The sequence below is a fragment of the Pholcus phalangioides genome, unplaced genomic scaffold, assembly GCF_987345545.1.
Source record: "Pholcus phalangioides strain wild (caught in Gottingen) unplaced genomic scaffold, Ppha-v1.0 ptg000009l_1, whole genome shotgun sequence".
Lineage (NCBI taxonomy): Eukaryota > Metazoa > Arthropoda > Arachnida > Araneae > Pholcidae > Pholcus > Pholcus phalangioides.
The window spans coordinates 50,327,432-50,343,772 of NW_028301602.1; the positions used below are offsets into that span (position 1 = coordinate 50,327,432).

General features: G+C 40.8%; 1 protein-coding gene across 16 annotated transcripts in view; it reads right to left on the minus strand.

Moving 5' to 3' along the window:
* The window catches only part of Archease (protein archease), a 288,400-nt gene that overhangs the window by 118,946 nt on the left and 153,113 nt on the right, over positions 1–16,341 (minus strand). For 15 of the 16 annotated variants that reach the window (XR_016193230.1, XR_016193231.1, XM_089236490.1 and 12 more), the window contains one exon: positions 9,969–10,021. The exons of the other annotated variant lie outside the window; for it this stretch is intronic. Coding sequence is in view for 13 of the 15 variants with exons in the window: in XM_089236490.1 (XP_089092616.1) it covers positions 9,969–10,021 (53 nt within the window). In the remaining 2 variants the exon portion in view is untranslated. The remainder of the gene's footprint in view (positions 1–9,968; positions 10,022–16,341) is intronic. 16 annotated transcript variants of the gene reach the window in all.

Genomic DNA, 16,341 nt, shown 5'->3' on the forward strand with positions numbered 1-16,341 from the left:
GGGTGGTTAATGACGTAAGCATTATCCAAACCCCCCTCCCCCCTTGTCATCAAAAGTCAGCAAATAGGAAACTCCCTTCCCCCCCCCCCCCCATAGATGATGACATAATACTTGAATGGCCCCTTACGGATCGGTGCAACCCTTTTCGTGGGCCATGCAAAGTACAGCCTACAGGTGTCAGAACATGCAATATTATTTGTACTTAAAGATATAGGTATAGATGCATTTATTAATGACCTTTATACTGTTTTTTTAGATTATTTATTTCATTAAATAATAAATGTTATTATGTAATAAGTTAATGGTCTTTATATTGTTTTTTACAATATTTATTTCAATAAATAGTAATTAATGTTATTATGTAATAAATTAATGTTATTCATATTAATCAAGTGACGTCACAGTCTGGCCAATCACTGTTGTGGTTATAAACACCATCAAATACAGCGAAATTCAAGTATTTGATTCCTCAAAGCCGCACAGGTAGTCAAGGGCGTCCGAATTCCAGATGTGAACAAAAAAAAACAAACATGGCGCCCCGGTGGAAGAATATATAGCCAGATTAAATCGCTCATATTACCATTAATTTAAATTCATCACTTCAATAAAAGATTATTTATCATAAAATTGATGAAAGGTAATTATATGTAACAATTAAAGTTAGTTTCAGTGTGTGGCATCATCAAAAACTAATAATTTAGTGAATATCATGGCTCCATGTCTTATTAGGGTTACCATAGCTATAATTCTTGAGGAATTATGGATAATATGAAACTCCCCAAACTTGTTACAGAGAATTCGCCAAGTTGGCAGGAAACCTGATTATGGAAATATAGCCAAAAATACCAAAAACGAAATTCAAAATGTATTTCTAAATTGCTAACACACTTGAAAGGGTAGAAATTAAAATTCCCTGGAGGACTATGAAATTTCTGAACGAGAGCGGCTTTGTAAAAGGTTTAGATTGATGTGCGGTATACTGCTACTTGAATCACCACATTGGAGCTCCTTCTGAGTGAAAACTAAGAGGTGATGAACGAAAAAAAACTTACATCGAGAAGCCGGGTTTATTCACTCTTCATCTGTAAAAAAGTAAGAGTCGAATGGCGAAACTTTTTTTTTGGGTTTTGCCCACGATGTTCGCAAAACGCACCACTGTGCGACGGTTTCTTTTCAGTGATGACGCCATTCCAAGACGACGACGGTTTCCTTCTAGTGACGATACCATTTCAAGATGACGATGGTTTCTTCTAGTGACGATACCATTTAAAGAAGACAACGGTTTCTTTCTAGTGACCAGTGACATAGCCGGGGGGGGGGGGGCGGAGGGAGCGATTGCTCCCCCAATCGAAATTTTGTCTACATTGGCGCCTATTTTTCTAAATGACTTTGATCTTTAAAAAAACTTGAAAAAAATATGTATTGACTTTTTCATTTTCTAACTTCATTGACTAAAATGTTGAGTAAGGGGAAAAAAAAATCTACATTTATATTTGCGCCTCTTGCAGTTTCACAGTAATTGGGTTTGTACCAATCCTTAAGAGAAAAAGGGATAAAAAGAAAGTGGAGGTTTTTTTCATTACCATTTTTGACAATTGCTCTCAAGCTCTTCATCTGGAAGCATGTTCAGATCAGCCTCTGTTCCCCACCTTTATTAAGGGGCACTTGATAATCTTGCCCGCTTCTAGCTCTAACTTTTTTTCTCTTGCTATTGGTCATTCTCGGTAGAGCTCCTAGAAATACCTTTCATAGGTATGAGGATATGGCGTTCACGAAATGCTCATTCTGTTCTGAAGGGAAAGCATTGACTAAGGGGCCTTTAGAAGAAATTAGGCAGAGGAACCTATTGTGGACAGACCACTGAACCTATGAAGTAATGGCTAGGATTCAAGCTCCACGAAGTATCGCCTTTTCTTTGGGCGCTTTAGGTAGAGTTTAGCGCCTAGAAATACCACTTTGTGTATGGAGGACTTAGCTAGATTCATAGTGCCTAGAAATGCCACGTTATCTGCAAGTGTCTTGGCAAGAGCTACTAGCTTACAGTATAGGGCAGTGTCAAATACTAGGAAAAGGTGGAAAACAGCTATGGGCTTTTGAGCTCTGAAAACCCAAGATTTTGGGGCACAAAAGGGGGTTCTGGAAGAGTTTCTTAAAGGTGGGTAAATAAAAACCTATAATCTTTAGTCAATAGAGCTCTGATATCCAGAGAATGGGAGAAGAAATTATAGTCTTCTACATTTGTACGATAATATATTGTACTATATATTATACTGTGATAGAGTGCATAGTTTTATGTCAAAATGTGACTTTTTCAGAAACATTGTCTTTTTTCATGGTGTAATTTCTCTTTTCTATGAATCACTGTTTGCTTTATCATTATGCATATACAGCAGTGTGCCGAATCGGAGAAATTATTCCATGGAAAAAGTTATGGCCGGTGTGTTTGTTAACTCATAGCATGTATATCTCCCCTCCAATTAATCCAGTGTTTCTTAAATTTTTGGCACCCGTGGCCCCCCTGACTTTGTCATAATTTATCTGTGACTGCCCAGAATAGCCTGATGCAGGGGGTCTCGAACTTTTTCCTCCCGAAGTGCGCCTTTCTCCTATACAATACTTATCTGCGAGCTCCGTCAGCTCCCTAGAGCTGTTTAACAAAAAATATTTTCAAAAAACCTTTGTCTGGGACACCACGAAGCATCCCGAAGGTTTTTCAAAGAGATTCATTGTTAAACTGCTCTGGGGAGCAAAAAAAATGGTGCCTTTCCCGATTTCGCTCCCTCATGGACCAAAACCTGGCTACGCCACTGCTAGTGACGATACCATTTCAAGAAGACGATGGTTTCTTTCTAGTGATGACGCTATTTCAAGACGACGACGATTTCAACTCCTTTCAATGAAGACGGTTTCCATTCGACTAATCTCGCTGATCTACGATGGCAACAGCATATTCCTTTCGACGACGATGAATCTCGCTGATCTACGACGGCAACAGCATTTCAACGACGATTCTGAGTTCACGGTGAGTGCGTTTTGATCAGTTTCCAACGAACAGAATGTCGATTTGTTTGGGTGAAATCCCTCAAATTAACGCTAACATAAAGAGCGCGTCCGCGAAGATTGTTAAGAAAGAAGTTACATGAACTCATATTCGGTCTGAGGGTGATAGGGGAAATCGAAAGAGACTCAGGAATTTCAATGGTCTTCGGTGCGAGCATGATTCCGAGGAATACGAAAATCGACTGGCAGATACATATCAGTTGCTGGTTGCAAATTTCCTGTGCCTAGACTGTGATGTAATACGGGATCAACTGCCAAAAAAAACATTTTTCAACTTGAATGGCTTGAATCAGAAACTTCAAGCATCTGAAACTTCAGACGATGAAAAATCTGACGATGAAGAAGACGACTATCATAGTGTTTCCATTTCCAATGCAGAAGAAAAGCCAGGCGGTCAATGATGTATGGCGACTCGAACTCGTGAACAGACCTCAGCGTTACAGCAGATGTCAGAGATGGTGCTTCTGGTAAATGACGACAACGAATCGAAGACCTGGTTCTGCTGATTCCCAGTGCTTCACGATGAACTTTGCCATGAATCTGAAAGATGTCGAGGACTCGATACAGCCGTTTGATGGCACAAGCACCTATCCAGTTGAGGAGCAAGAAAACGTGGCTCAGATTTTCAGGTGGCCGGAGTTGCATTTGTTTGTATTCGCGAAGAAACAATTCAAAGGTCTCGCAAAGTTATTCATCCAAGGTGAGCGAGGTATCAGCTTGTGGGCTATCTTGAAAGATGTGCTCCTGGTTGAGTTTGGTTCAAAATTGAGCAGTGCTCAAATACACAAGATGTTGTCTGAAAGGAAACAGAAAAACGAGACAGCTCATGAATATTTCTTGCATATGAAAGAAATTGCTAGCAGAGGCAATATCAAGGACGTTGCAATTATAGAGTATGTCCTGGACGGCATTCCAGAGCACAACCACAAAATCTTGCTATACGGTGCGACGTCGGTGAGGGAGTTCACAGCGAAGATGGTGGTGTATGACGACTTGAAAACTAGCAATAGTCGAGGGCATCGCTATCCAACACCTTCAACCAAGTGTCAATGAGAGGACAGAAACAAGCCAAGACGTTCTTACAACCCGATGCCAAGACCAGATGTGGTTCAAAAAGCTAGCATCAGATGTTACAACTGTGGAGAAAGAAATCATCTCTCAAAAGACTAGAAATAAGAAGCGCAGCGTTAAATGCTTCCGGTGCAATAAGTTCGGCCACAAATCTGTTGATTACACGCAAAAAGATGTGAATGAAGCAGTCAGTGTCCCTAGTAAATGTAAAAGAAATAATTGACCAAAAATCGTGCAAATTATGGATAAACCATGTCACGTAACCATGATCAATCAAACTTTTTACTGTGAATTAGGATCACCCAGAATGTGTTTTGATGGTGTGACATTGAGGGGTATAGCCGGAGAAAATGTCTCTCCCTTAGGTTTTTTTTGCTTCACCTCCTAGACGTATCATGATTTAAGTATACACTGGAGCCAACGAGAATAACTTATAATCATATTTATTTACATAAACGCCTAAACCAGAGCGTTCGACATGCTCTAATGTCCAACAGTCAACAACCTTCCATCTTCCTTCGGCTCCATGGCCTTTTCACCCAATCCGATTATTATACCTCATTTTATTTCCCTTCCGACACATCCCCCTTTTATGTTTATTTTTTTCATAAAAATGACTCTAGTTTATAGTGTCAGTCAGTGGATAATGGTGTCCGAGTGGCATGGTGGTAAGATGCTCGTCTACCATCATGAAGGTTGTTGTCAGGGTCCCGGGTTCGAACCCAAGGGAAGATATAGATAAGATATTTTCCCTAACGAACTCGAGGCGACCACCGAGAGACAGCGCCTTCACTTCCAACCCATCTCACTAATGGCAGTAAATTGCAATGTAGCGATATGGCCAGAGTTAGTGTTTGGTGAAGTAGTCAGTGGATAATGCTGGGGCTTCCGCACCACACGACCGTATCATGTTGCTTCTATTCTGACAACACACAATGCATTTTCTGTCTTCAATTTGTGTTGACAAACCAGGCCACCAAACACACTCTCTTGCAAGGGAACGACACTTGTTCACAAACAAGCAAACAAGCGACCACAATGAAGTCTTTCTAGAATGTCTTGCTGTAAAACTGGTGGGAACACAAGGCGGCTGTTTTGAAGCAGTAAGTCATCCTCGATGAACAGCTCGTCCTTGACGTAGAAGTCTGGTAATTCTGTTTGTCTCAATGTTTTCTTATCTGGCCAGGTGCCAGCGGTGAAAGAAATTATCTTCGAGATAGTGACATCTTTTTTCTGTCCGTCTTTGATCTCTAATAGCCTAGCCTCCGAAGCAAGAAGTGTAGAGATGACAAGTCTCACGTACGCCTTAGTCTCTTCCTCCAACTCACCGGAGTTGTCACTCTCAAGAGGGGCTCTTGAAAGGGCGTCTGCTGCTAAGAGCTGTTTACCTGGAGTGTACAAGATTGTGAATGAATATCTCATCATCCGTAGCCTGAAGAGTTGTAAACGAGGCATTAATTCATCCAGTTGCTTCGTAGAAAATATGGGCACGAGTGGTTTGTGATCAGTCTCAAGACGCACTTCAAGTCCCATAATGAAGTCTTCAAATTTCTCACAAGCCCAAGTGAGTGCTAACGCTTCTTTTTCGATTTGAGCGTATCTTATTTCTGCAATAGACATAGTTCTTGACGTGTAGGTCACAGGGTGTACCGTACCGTCCTTGCGTTCTTGAAGCAACACACTTCCCAAGCCGTAAGACAATGCATCCGCAGTGACGATAACCGGTAGCTTAGGATCAAACCGTGCTAGGACTGGTGCCGACGTAAGCAAGCGTTTGATTTCCTTGAAGCATCGAGCTTGCTCTGAGTTCGACACAAAGTCATGGCTGTTTTCAGTAGCGCTTGAATTGGAGCCAAAATTTCGCTCAAATTCGGTATGAACTTGGCCAAATATTTCACCATTCCCATGAAACGTTGTGCTTCACGTAGATCTTTTGGTAGTTGAAGATTTTCTATGGCTTCTACTTTCATCGGGTCAGGCCAGATTCCTTTGTGGTCTATCACAGATAATATATGATTATAACACTGATATATCAGATGACCTAAGAACCTTACTTCAGTGACGCCGAAGACACACTTGTCCTTGTTGAGGGTGACGTTTGCATCATGGAACCATCGAAGAACTTCTCTGAGACGTCTGTCGTGTTCTTCTTGAGTAACTCTCCACACTAAAGTGTCGTCTGTCAGGTTCGTCATGGCTGGGATATCCTGTAGAAGTCCTGTACTGTAATGTCTCGTTGAAAAACTTCTGGAGCTGAAGAAATTCCAAACAGAAGTCTTAAGAAACGAAACCTTCCAAAAGCAGTGATGAAGGTCGTAAACTTTCAAGACCTTTCTGCCAATTTCTTCTGCCAAAATCCTGTTTTGGCGTCCAGCATGGAAAAAATCCTGGCTTCTGGCCCAACAGATGATCAACTGAAGGTAACGGAAAGTTCTCACGTTGATCGCTGCTGTTCAACTTGGTCAGATCGACGCAGAGCCTGATATATCCATTTGGTTTTGCTGCTAACACCAGCGGAGCACACCATTCACTCGGTTCTGTCACCGATTCGATTACTCTGTCCTTCAACATCGCATCGAGATGCTGTTTTGCTTTATCCATTAATGGGATAGGAACTCGCCTTGGAACGTGAACTGCAAAGGGCACGGCACCGATCTTTAGCTTGATTTCGTATTCTTCCTTCAGTTCTCCAAGTCCATCGAAAATTCTTGGAAATTCTTTTTCCAGGTTGACTTGAGTTAGGCTGTGTGCCGTCACTTCATTGAGTCGTTGAATCAACTTTAGTTGGACGCAATGGTCTCTTGACAAAAGTGGACGATCGGGTCCCTTGATCACATAGACTTTTGCCGACGTAAAGGCTGACTTGTAAGTTAGCTGGCATTTGAACATTCCCTTGACGTTCAAGTTCGATGCACCGGGACTCAAAAGATTCCGGTCAGGAGGCTTGAGTTTCAAAAGTCTATTTTTCTTCCGTCTGTAGAGACTGTCTGGGATGACTGTCATGTCTGCTCCTGAATCCAGCAGAAAGTTGACTCAGACATCTCCGACTAAGACATCTTCTTCCCAAGTCTGTTTGTGCGATGATACTAGGTAGCCAAGGAATGTCCTCGACGTCTTCACCCCGACTTGACACACTGTTGAAACGTTCGCAGTTACCCTTGACCTGCAAACCCTAGCGAAGTGATTTTTCTTATCCCACTTACGGCACGCGTTTGGTCGGCAGGAATTCTTTTCATGAAACTTTGCTCGTCCGCACCAAAAACAAGAAGATTCATTCCTACTGCGGGTCTGGCCCTGCTTCTCCTTCGTTGATTGCTCTTGTTTCTTGGAATCTGAGCCATGGCTTCCCTGTTGATTTCTGTGACCATGGCCGGGTTCCTGGCTAGCTCTGAGCTGGTTTAACACAGGATTATGTATCTCCTCCTGCTGCTTCTTGACCGATTCGTATTGTCTTGCCATGGTCGTAGCTTTCTCCAGCATTAGACTTTGCTCCAGCTGAAGCTTTTCGGACAATCTTCGGTAGCTGACATCCACGATGATGTGCTCGCGAATCATCTCTTCTCGGAGAGCTTGATACTCACATGAATCCGCTAGCACACGGAGAGCAGAGATGAACTCCTCCACTGGTTCTCCGGAGTGTTGAACACGGTTGTTGAACTTTGCCCGCTCATATATGATATTTTTCTTGGGCAAGAAATGTCCACGTCGAATGCCGCTATTACCAAATTTTACTTCTCCTGGTCCGCTGATGGCAGGTGAAACGAGGTGAAAATGCCCTCTGGTTGATCACCCAACAGGTAGAGAAGTGTGTTGACCTGGTCTTTCTCGACCTTCTTTGCTAGCCCTGACGCGTCACAAAATCTTTCGAAGCGTTTCTTCCATTTTGGCCATTCGGATGGCATTGCAAATGAAAAGGGTTCGGGACACAGCTCTTGAAACGTCGACGACATGTTCTTAGCCCTAACCATAAACTTATGTAAAGTGACAATTTAGGCTTAGTTATTCGAACATTAGTAATCAAGCTAAGACTTACTCAAAGACGTTCGAAAAGTGGATCTTTCTGGATCCCACCGCTGCCACCATGCTTCGCTTGGCCTCCTAGACGTATCACAATTTAAGCATATACTAGAGCCAACGAGAATAACTTATAATCATATTTATTTACATAAACGCCTAAACCAGAGCGTTCAACATGCTCTCATGTCCAACAGTCAACAACCTTCCATCTCCCTTCGGCTCCATGACCTTTTCACCCGATCCGATTATTATACCTCACTTCATTTCACTTCAGACACATTTTTTATGCTGACAAATTGATAGATAAGCACGCTGTTTCCATGAAAGTGTACATCATAAAGAACCACTGCAATCAGATGATCATGGGTGCCAATGTCATATGTAAAGTAAACATCTCCTTCACTGAGAGAGGCATCGGCATCGAAGTTTGTGATTTACGAGATGACGCCAAAACTTCAGTAAACTATGCTCAAATCGTGTGTTTACAAGACAACGAACCAACGCCAGTGAGTGGGAGAAAAAACGCTTGCTTAACAGACGGCGATAAGACTGAAGCGGAATTGTCAGAATAAACAAATTGTGTTCTGTTGACAGCTGCAGTGTGCAAGACAATGTCGATGTGGGACATAGTGGCAACAAGTACATTAAAGAAAAATTAAAGGAGAGAAGTAAACAGATTGAGCTGAACGGCAAGTGTCACTAAACACCTGAAACAAGAACTATCTGAGATGATGAAAAGACACCAAATTGAGCTGATGTTGAGACTGAATGAGAAAGAGATGGAACTGGAAGTTGAATTCGAATGAGAAAGAGATGGAACTGGAAGTTGAATTCGAATGAGAGAAAGAGGCTTTGTTGACGGAGCAGAAAAATCTCCTACAAAGAAAGAAAGAAAGAAAAAGAGATGAAGGCATTGAAAGATTCGTTACATCAAGCCATTGACAGAACTGTATCAAGGTACATGGATGAAATGCAATTGAGAGTTGAAACACTCTTGACTGAGGCTTTGATACCTCAGGATGCGGGAATAAAGGAACATCGAAGGGCATCTAAGAAATGGATTAGTGAAATGACTGACGAAAACAGGAAGATGTTCAACTCAAAACAGAAGACCGCAGAAAAGTGTCGTGCTGCTGCTTTAATCGCGATGAAGGGATATTAGTTTGAGAACTTGAAGACACAGTCAAAGTGTGGAAACCTTGACAGACTGGTGAAAGTCAAGATGAAAGACGCATACGACAAGATCGGTGATTACGACGTACCATTGAGAATCATCAGCAGTGCTGAGTGCATGATGAAGTGGATGTTTCGGAAAAACAGATCTTCCGGGATGGAAAATTTACAGGATGGCCGATTGTGAGAAAGATGGCGCCACATGCCGAGATCGAGCTGGTAACCGTATGTGAGTGCATGTGCGCACCGAGTGGACGAGGAGAAGGATTGGCGATGCGGTGGACGAAAGACTGTAGAGTAATGATGTCTGTAACTGTATGTAAATAATAATTATAGAGTTTATGATTAAATCTCACATATGTGTTTCATTTTATTGCATGTGCAAAAATTTTTAAATCAATCTGTATTTATATTTTAAATTCTCACAATTAACTATATTTTTTATATCCAAAAAAAAACCACACCCTGTTATATAAGTTTTTTTTAAAACAATGGAATTGAAAATTTCTATACTATCACTTTTAAATATGCGACAGGCCAGATAGAACCTCTAAGTGGGCCATAGTTTGTCCATCACTATTGTAGGCACCCTGTTCAGCCGTCACTAATCATATAAATATGTATATAAACATTTCTGCATTACTCACCCTCGTGCTTTGATTCTAAAATTTTCCATCTCAAATTCGAGAATCTCCACTTTCTACACATAAGAGAAAATTTGGAAAAAAAATTAATTGATCACAATATTTTCCTACAATTAAAAAAAGAAAAAATCACAAATATATTGCATGAATATATTCGGGCAAAAAATATTGTATTATTATATATTATTCATTTATATAGGCATGAATATGAATGGGATCCGGAAATTTCGCCTCTACATTTCGTCCCGGACTTTTCGCCTCTGCAGGGCTCCCATTCGTCCTACTTTTCGGTAAAATGTCCTACTTTTGTCCTACTTTCTAGTGATTGTCCTACTTTTCCTACTTTTTACCAAATCCTATCAACAAAATTTGTGTAATTGATTTTAATTGAGCAGGAAATTATTGATATATTGCCAAATATTACAAATGTTGAAGAATGCAATTAATGATTCTGCCAGCAGAAATTGTATCATTTTTAAGGTAATTTAGGGGTGGGGGGGGGGGGGGTATGTGGAACATTTGATTGATTAATTTTTCATTTGCTTAGTTTGAGGGTTCAACAAGTATAGTAATCATTAAAAAATTCTGTCTGGATGGAAAAATAATTTTGTATTTTGTATTTCTACTTTGTGGTCTTGGACAGTAACTTTCATCATTCAAAATTATGGTGCAAATAGGTGAAACAACAGTTTGCATTTCAAAGCAGTTGGATACATAGGCCTATTCTAGGTTTGGTGATTCTAATGCTACCCAATAGCATTCAGTTGTCTTCTGTATTTTTAAGGCATGAACAGGTATAAACAATATTTACAATGCTCAGCAAAGAGCTAGAAATGGAAGCGCTTCATTTGTCAAAAATGATTACACTGGCATTGAACAGTAAAATGTGAACAAAACAGAAAAATTTAAAAAATGATGAGCAACGCAGTAAAACTATCTGGTTCACATTGCCTTATATACGTCGGATCTTGTAATTTACACATTTTTTGCATTGTGCTTTCGAAAGTGGTCACGAAGGTGCATCATTCTTAAAAAATGTATGTCTTACAAATTTGCCGTGCCTTGTCCAAGAGAGTTGACAAGCTTGTCACTTAGGAAGACTCCAAAAAAGAATGTAATATATATGAGGAGAGACAGCAAAGAATTATCTGTGGGTGCTAGTGCACTGTTTTGGCCAAAAATTGGTTTTGTAACCAAGTCATTTGTCATTTTGTTTTGGCTTGACTGAAATAGTGCTAGGGGGAAAAAAAATTAATTCAAAATTCAAAAAAAAATTGTTTAATTATTAAAAAAAAATTTTTTTTTAGGGATTTTTTTCCATTATACTATGATTATGTTGTCTAAGGGGGTTACCCTCCCCGATCCTACTTTTTAGTCCTGCGTTTTGCTAATTTTTCTCATTTTGTGAGTGGGAGCCCTGTCTCTGGAACGTTTCTTCCGCGTCACATTTCATCCCCGGAAATTTCGCCCTTGACATTTTGCTCCAGTACATTTGGCCCCTGGGACGTTTCGCACCTGATATTTCACCTGCCCTGAACGCATGAGCAACTGTATGAGTGACTGACTGTGAGTGATCATATAAGTGGATGAGCGACCATGTGAGTGACCAAGTGATTGCGAAATCGGCCTTAGGAGTGAGTTAGTGACAGTACAAATGACTAAGTGAGTGACAGAATGACTGACCCTGTGAGCAACAGTATCTATGAGCGTGGGATTGACTGTATGAGTGAGTGATTGAATGATTGACCATATGAGTAACCAAGTAGTTGACCGTATGAGTGACCGAGTGGTTGACCATATGAATGATTATATGAGTGACCAGGTGAGTGGCAGTATGAGTGACCAGGTGAGTGGCAGTATGAGTGACCAGGTGAGTGGCAGTATGAGTATCCAAGCGAGTGATTGAATGGTTGACCACATGAGTGACCGACTGAATGCTTGTATGAGTTTCCAAGTGAGTGATTGATTAATTGAGCATATGAGTGATTGATTAATTGAGTGTATGAGTGACCAAGTGTTTGACCACATGAGTGACTGAGTGATTGCTTGCACGAGTTCCAAAGTGAGTGATTGACCGTATCAGTGACAAAGTAATTAACCACATGAGTGACAGAGTGATTAACCACATGAGAGCCCGAGTGATTAACCACATGAGAGCCCGAGTGATTGACAATGTAAGTGTCAAAGTGAGTGAGCAAGTGATTGACCATATGTATAATTGTATGAGTGACCAAGTGATTGACCAAAGGGGCCATTCAAGTATTACGTAAGTTGATTTTCAACCATTTTTGACCCCCCCCCCCCTGTCAGCAAAACACTGACCCCCCCCCTTGTTGTCATCAAAAGTCAGCAAATCCGAAACCCCCTCCCCCCCGATGCTGACGTAATACTTGAATGACCCCATATGAATGATTGTGTGAGTGATGGTACGAGTGTCCAAGGGAGTTACTGAGTGATTGACCTTATGGGTGACCAAATGAGTGTTTATTTGAGTTTTCAAGTGAGTGACTGTGTGGTTCACTGTATGAGTGATATAGTGAGTGACCACATAATAATGACCAAGTGAGTGACTGTATGAGTAACCGTAATAATGACCAAGTGAGTGACTGTATGAGTAACCGTAATAATGACCAAGTGAGTGACTGTATGAGTAACCGTAATAATGACCAAGTGAGTGACTGTATGAGTGGCCAAGCAAGTGCACGTATGAGTGACTGTAATAATGACCAAGTGATCAAGTGAGTCACCGAAGGTATTGACCAGGTGAGTTTCTGCAAAGATGATCCCCTCTTCATACCTCTCTTATGGGTGGTTATGTAGTACTTTAATGGACCCTAAAAATTTGGAATTTGCTGTTAAGCAAAATAATTGTTTCTAAATTAACGTTGCAGCGAAATTTTTTAACATAAGCTTAAATGTAACATCCTGAAGAAAAACATCAGAAAAACATAAACTCCCCCCCCCCCCCCAACACTTCCTATGTACAGCAATGCATTTGCAGGCCTAGAAGTGAAAATTTGAAAAAAAAAAGTAGGAAAAATAGGAAACCATTGACAAAAAATAGGAGGGAAAAAAATGAATTCCCAAATTATTGTGGCATTTAAAAATGTTGTGCCATTGAGATTCACACCTTATATATTTTAATTATAGTATTATCTATTGATATTTTAAGAAACTCAAGTTCTAACGAATTTAAAAATCTTTCATTTCCACAAACTGTGGTATCGGAAACAATGTAAACAGCAAAACTAAAAAGAAATAAATCAAATTTCTACTGTTATTTTAAAAGTCCAATTAATGACCGTGATCCATTTTTTCCCGTGCTTTTCAGAGAAAGAAAAAAAAACTGTCTAGGTGCCATAGAAATATAGCACATGCATGCATAACTCATTGTCCACGGGTCGAATGTTGCCCCGGAGTCATCTGTTGAGGCCCACAGCTTCAAACCTAATTTTGCAAAAAATTAACTAAGTGACACATTTCTAGATCATTCAAGAGAACCCGCAGCACAGTTTCAGGCCATTCAAGTGGCTCGCGTCACAGTTCCAGATTAATCAAGTTACCCGAGCTGCTGTTCCACTTCACTTAAAGTGACCTGTGGCACATTCCTAGATCACTAGAGTAACCTGTGATATTGTTCATCTACACTTAAGTGACTCACGGCAGAGTTCTAGACCACTAACGTGACCCGTGTACATTTACACGTCATTCGAGTGACCTGCGGCACATTCTCTGATGAGCAAATATGTCACAGCATATTTACAGATCACCACGGCACAGTTCCAGAGCACTCAATGGACCCATGAAACTTTTAAAGATCACTCAAGTAACCTGCACCACAGTTCCATGGTCTTTAAGTGTGTTGCAGCACATTCCTAAATCCTTTAGGTGACCCGCGGAAAATTTATAGATCACTGCGGCACAGTTTCAGAGTACTCAATTGACCCAGAAATATTTACAGGTCAGCTTCAGTGACGCGCAACACATTTCAAAATCAATTAAATGACCCACACTCTACTGAATGTTAAACACCCTTGATGTAACACCTCATGGAGTTACATTACATCCGAAGGATACAATGATTAGAATGGCCTGCATATGTTTATGAATGTCTGGTTTTCTCCAAAGACACACATTTTCTTGAAACACATATGCTAACCTGTGGTCCTCGGAGTTATCTCATGTGGTCCAGGACAAATAACAAAATCACACAAGTAGTCCACGAACGATCATCAAATCATTTAAGTGGGACACATTTCCAGATTACTTTAGTGGCTTGCGGCACATTTCTAGATATAAGCTGCCAACATCATATATCCAGATCACCTAAGTGACCTCGCGCACATTTCCAAATCACTTGAGCGACCAGCGGCAAACCCCCAGTTCACTTAAGTGGCACGTAGTTTAGTTGCAGATTACTTTTAGTGGCTGGAGGCACATTTGATCATTTGAGTGGCCCTCTCCATGTTTCGAAATATCTCTGGATTAGCTCGATACGATACACACAGATCACCTAATGGGCTGCGATACATTAACTTGGGGCAAAATGCATTTTTTATAGATTAATAGATTACCCGTTGCTGCGATCTCAGAAGAAAGGAAATTCAAGGAAATGAAGGAAAGGAAAAAAAAAATTTTTCTTTTAACTATGCCAGAACCCTTCGCGGGAGTGTACTCAACAACTTCCCAAAGTTTCATGGCGATCGGATGAATGGTGTAGTAATGCATAAAGGACAGGCAGACATACATTCGTTTTTATATATATAGATTTTAGTGGTGCTCTTGACACATTTCCAGACCACTAAAGTGGCCCGTTAAGCCCTTTCAGATCATTCAAGTGACTTGTGGCACATTTCCTGATGACTCAAGCAGCCTGCGGCACACTTTCAGACCATCTGAATGACTTGCGGCACATTTCAACTTGACTCAATCTTTTGTAGAGTGTGGGGCCACTTCATTGATTTGAAAACATGCCGCAGGCCACTAAATTGATTTAAAAACGTGTCGCGGGCCACTTGATTAAAGTGATCTACAACAGCACCGCAGGTTATTTGTGTGATTTGTAAATGTGCCGCGGATCATTCAAGCAATCGGGAATGTGCAGCGGGCCACTTGAGTGATCGGGAAATTTGCCTCGGGCCGCTCAATTGAAGTAAGAATTCACCGCGACACACTTGAGTGATCTGGAAATATGCCGCGGGTCATTTAAATGAGGTATGAATGTGCCGCGAGCCACTTAATTTATTTGTAAGTGTACCGGGGCCACTTGAGGCAGGCCACATTTAGGCCATGGGTTGAGCACATGCACATGTACGCTTTAAAATAAGGGGCCGTTCAAGTATTATGTTAGAAAATTTTTAGCCATTTTTGACCACCTCCTGGTAGATAGCTTAAGTGACCCGTCGCACAATTCCAGACCATTTAAGCGATCTGTGGCACATTTAGAGATTGCTTGAGTGGCATGTGACACAATTTTAAAGCATTAGTGCGGCCACCAGTGCTCTACATCACTCAAGTTAATCACGGCACATTCCCAGATTACTTAAGTGATCCGCGGCATAATCACTTGTATGACGCGCGGCACAGGTCCAGAGCACTTTAACGGCCCGCAACACATCAGATCACTTGGATCAGCTAAGTATTTAGAGACCACTAAAGTGGCTCTGTATGGGACTCAATAGGGAGAATGTTAGTTTAGGTACCCACAAACTATCAGTTTTTCGCGCACCGAGTAAGACGCCATTAAGAATATTTCATATTTTTATAAAGGGTGGTTGATGATGTAAGCATCATCCAAACCCTACCCCCTCCGTCATCAAAAGTCAGCAAATCGGAAATTCCCACATCGATGTTGACGTAATACTTGAATACAGGGGCGTCGGAAGTATTTTCGACCAGTAGGTGCTCACACCGGCGTTCGCGGGGGGGGGGGGGCTGAAGGATATCAAAAATTGAAAACGTATTTGTAAAAATAAATATTTAAAAAAATATATATATATATATTTTTGTATAAATTCTGCATATCGGCAAAAGCCTCACCATGCGAGACGACATCGATTACGCACCACTGTGGCATATAAGCCGCATCAGTGAAACGATCCCGAAAATTCTCAACTGTGTTCCTAGCTAGATAAAAATGCATAAAAAATTAGTTTTCTCCGAAAGTCATTAATGCACTATAGTCCGAGTGTTTTTACAGACACGAAACACATTCTTTCTTTCTCTTAACTTTTCTGCAATTATATTTCTCTTTACTCCTGATTTATTACTTTTCCCTATAGCAGTAAGAGACATCCCTGTTTATATGCTGCTACAATATATATCTCTCATCATCTATTTACTCTTCGGCTCTAGTACTTGATAAATTAATTTTTTA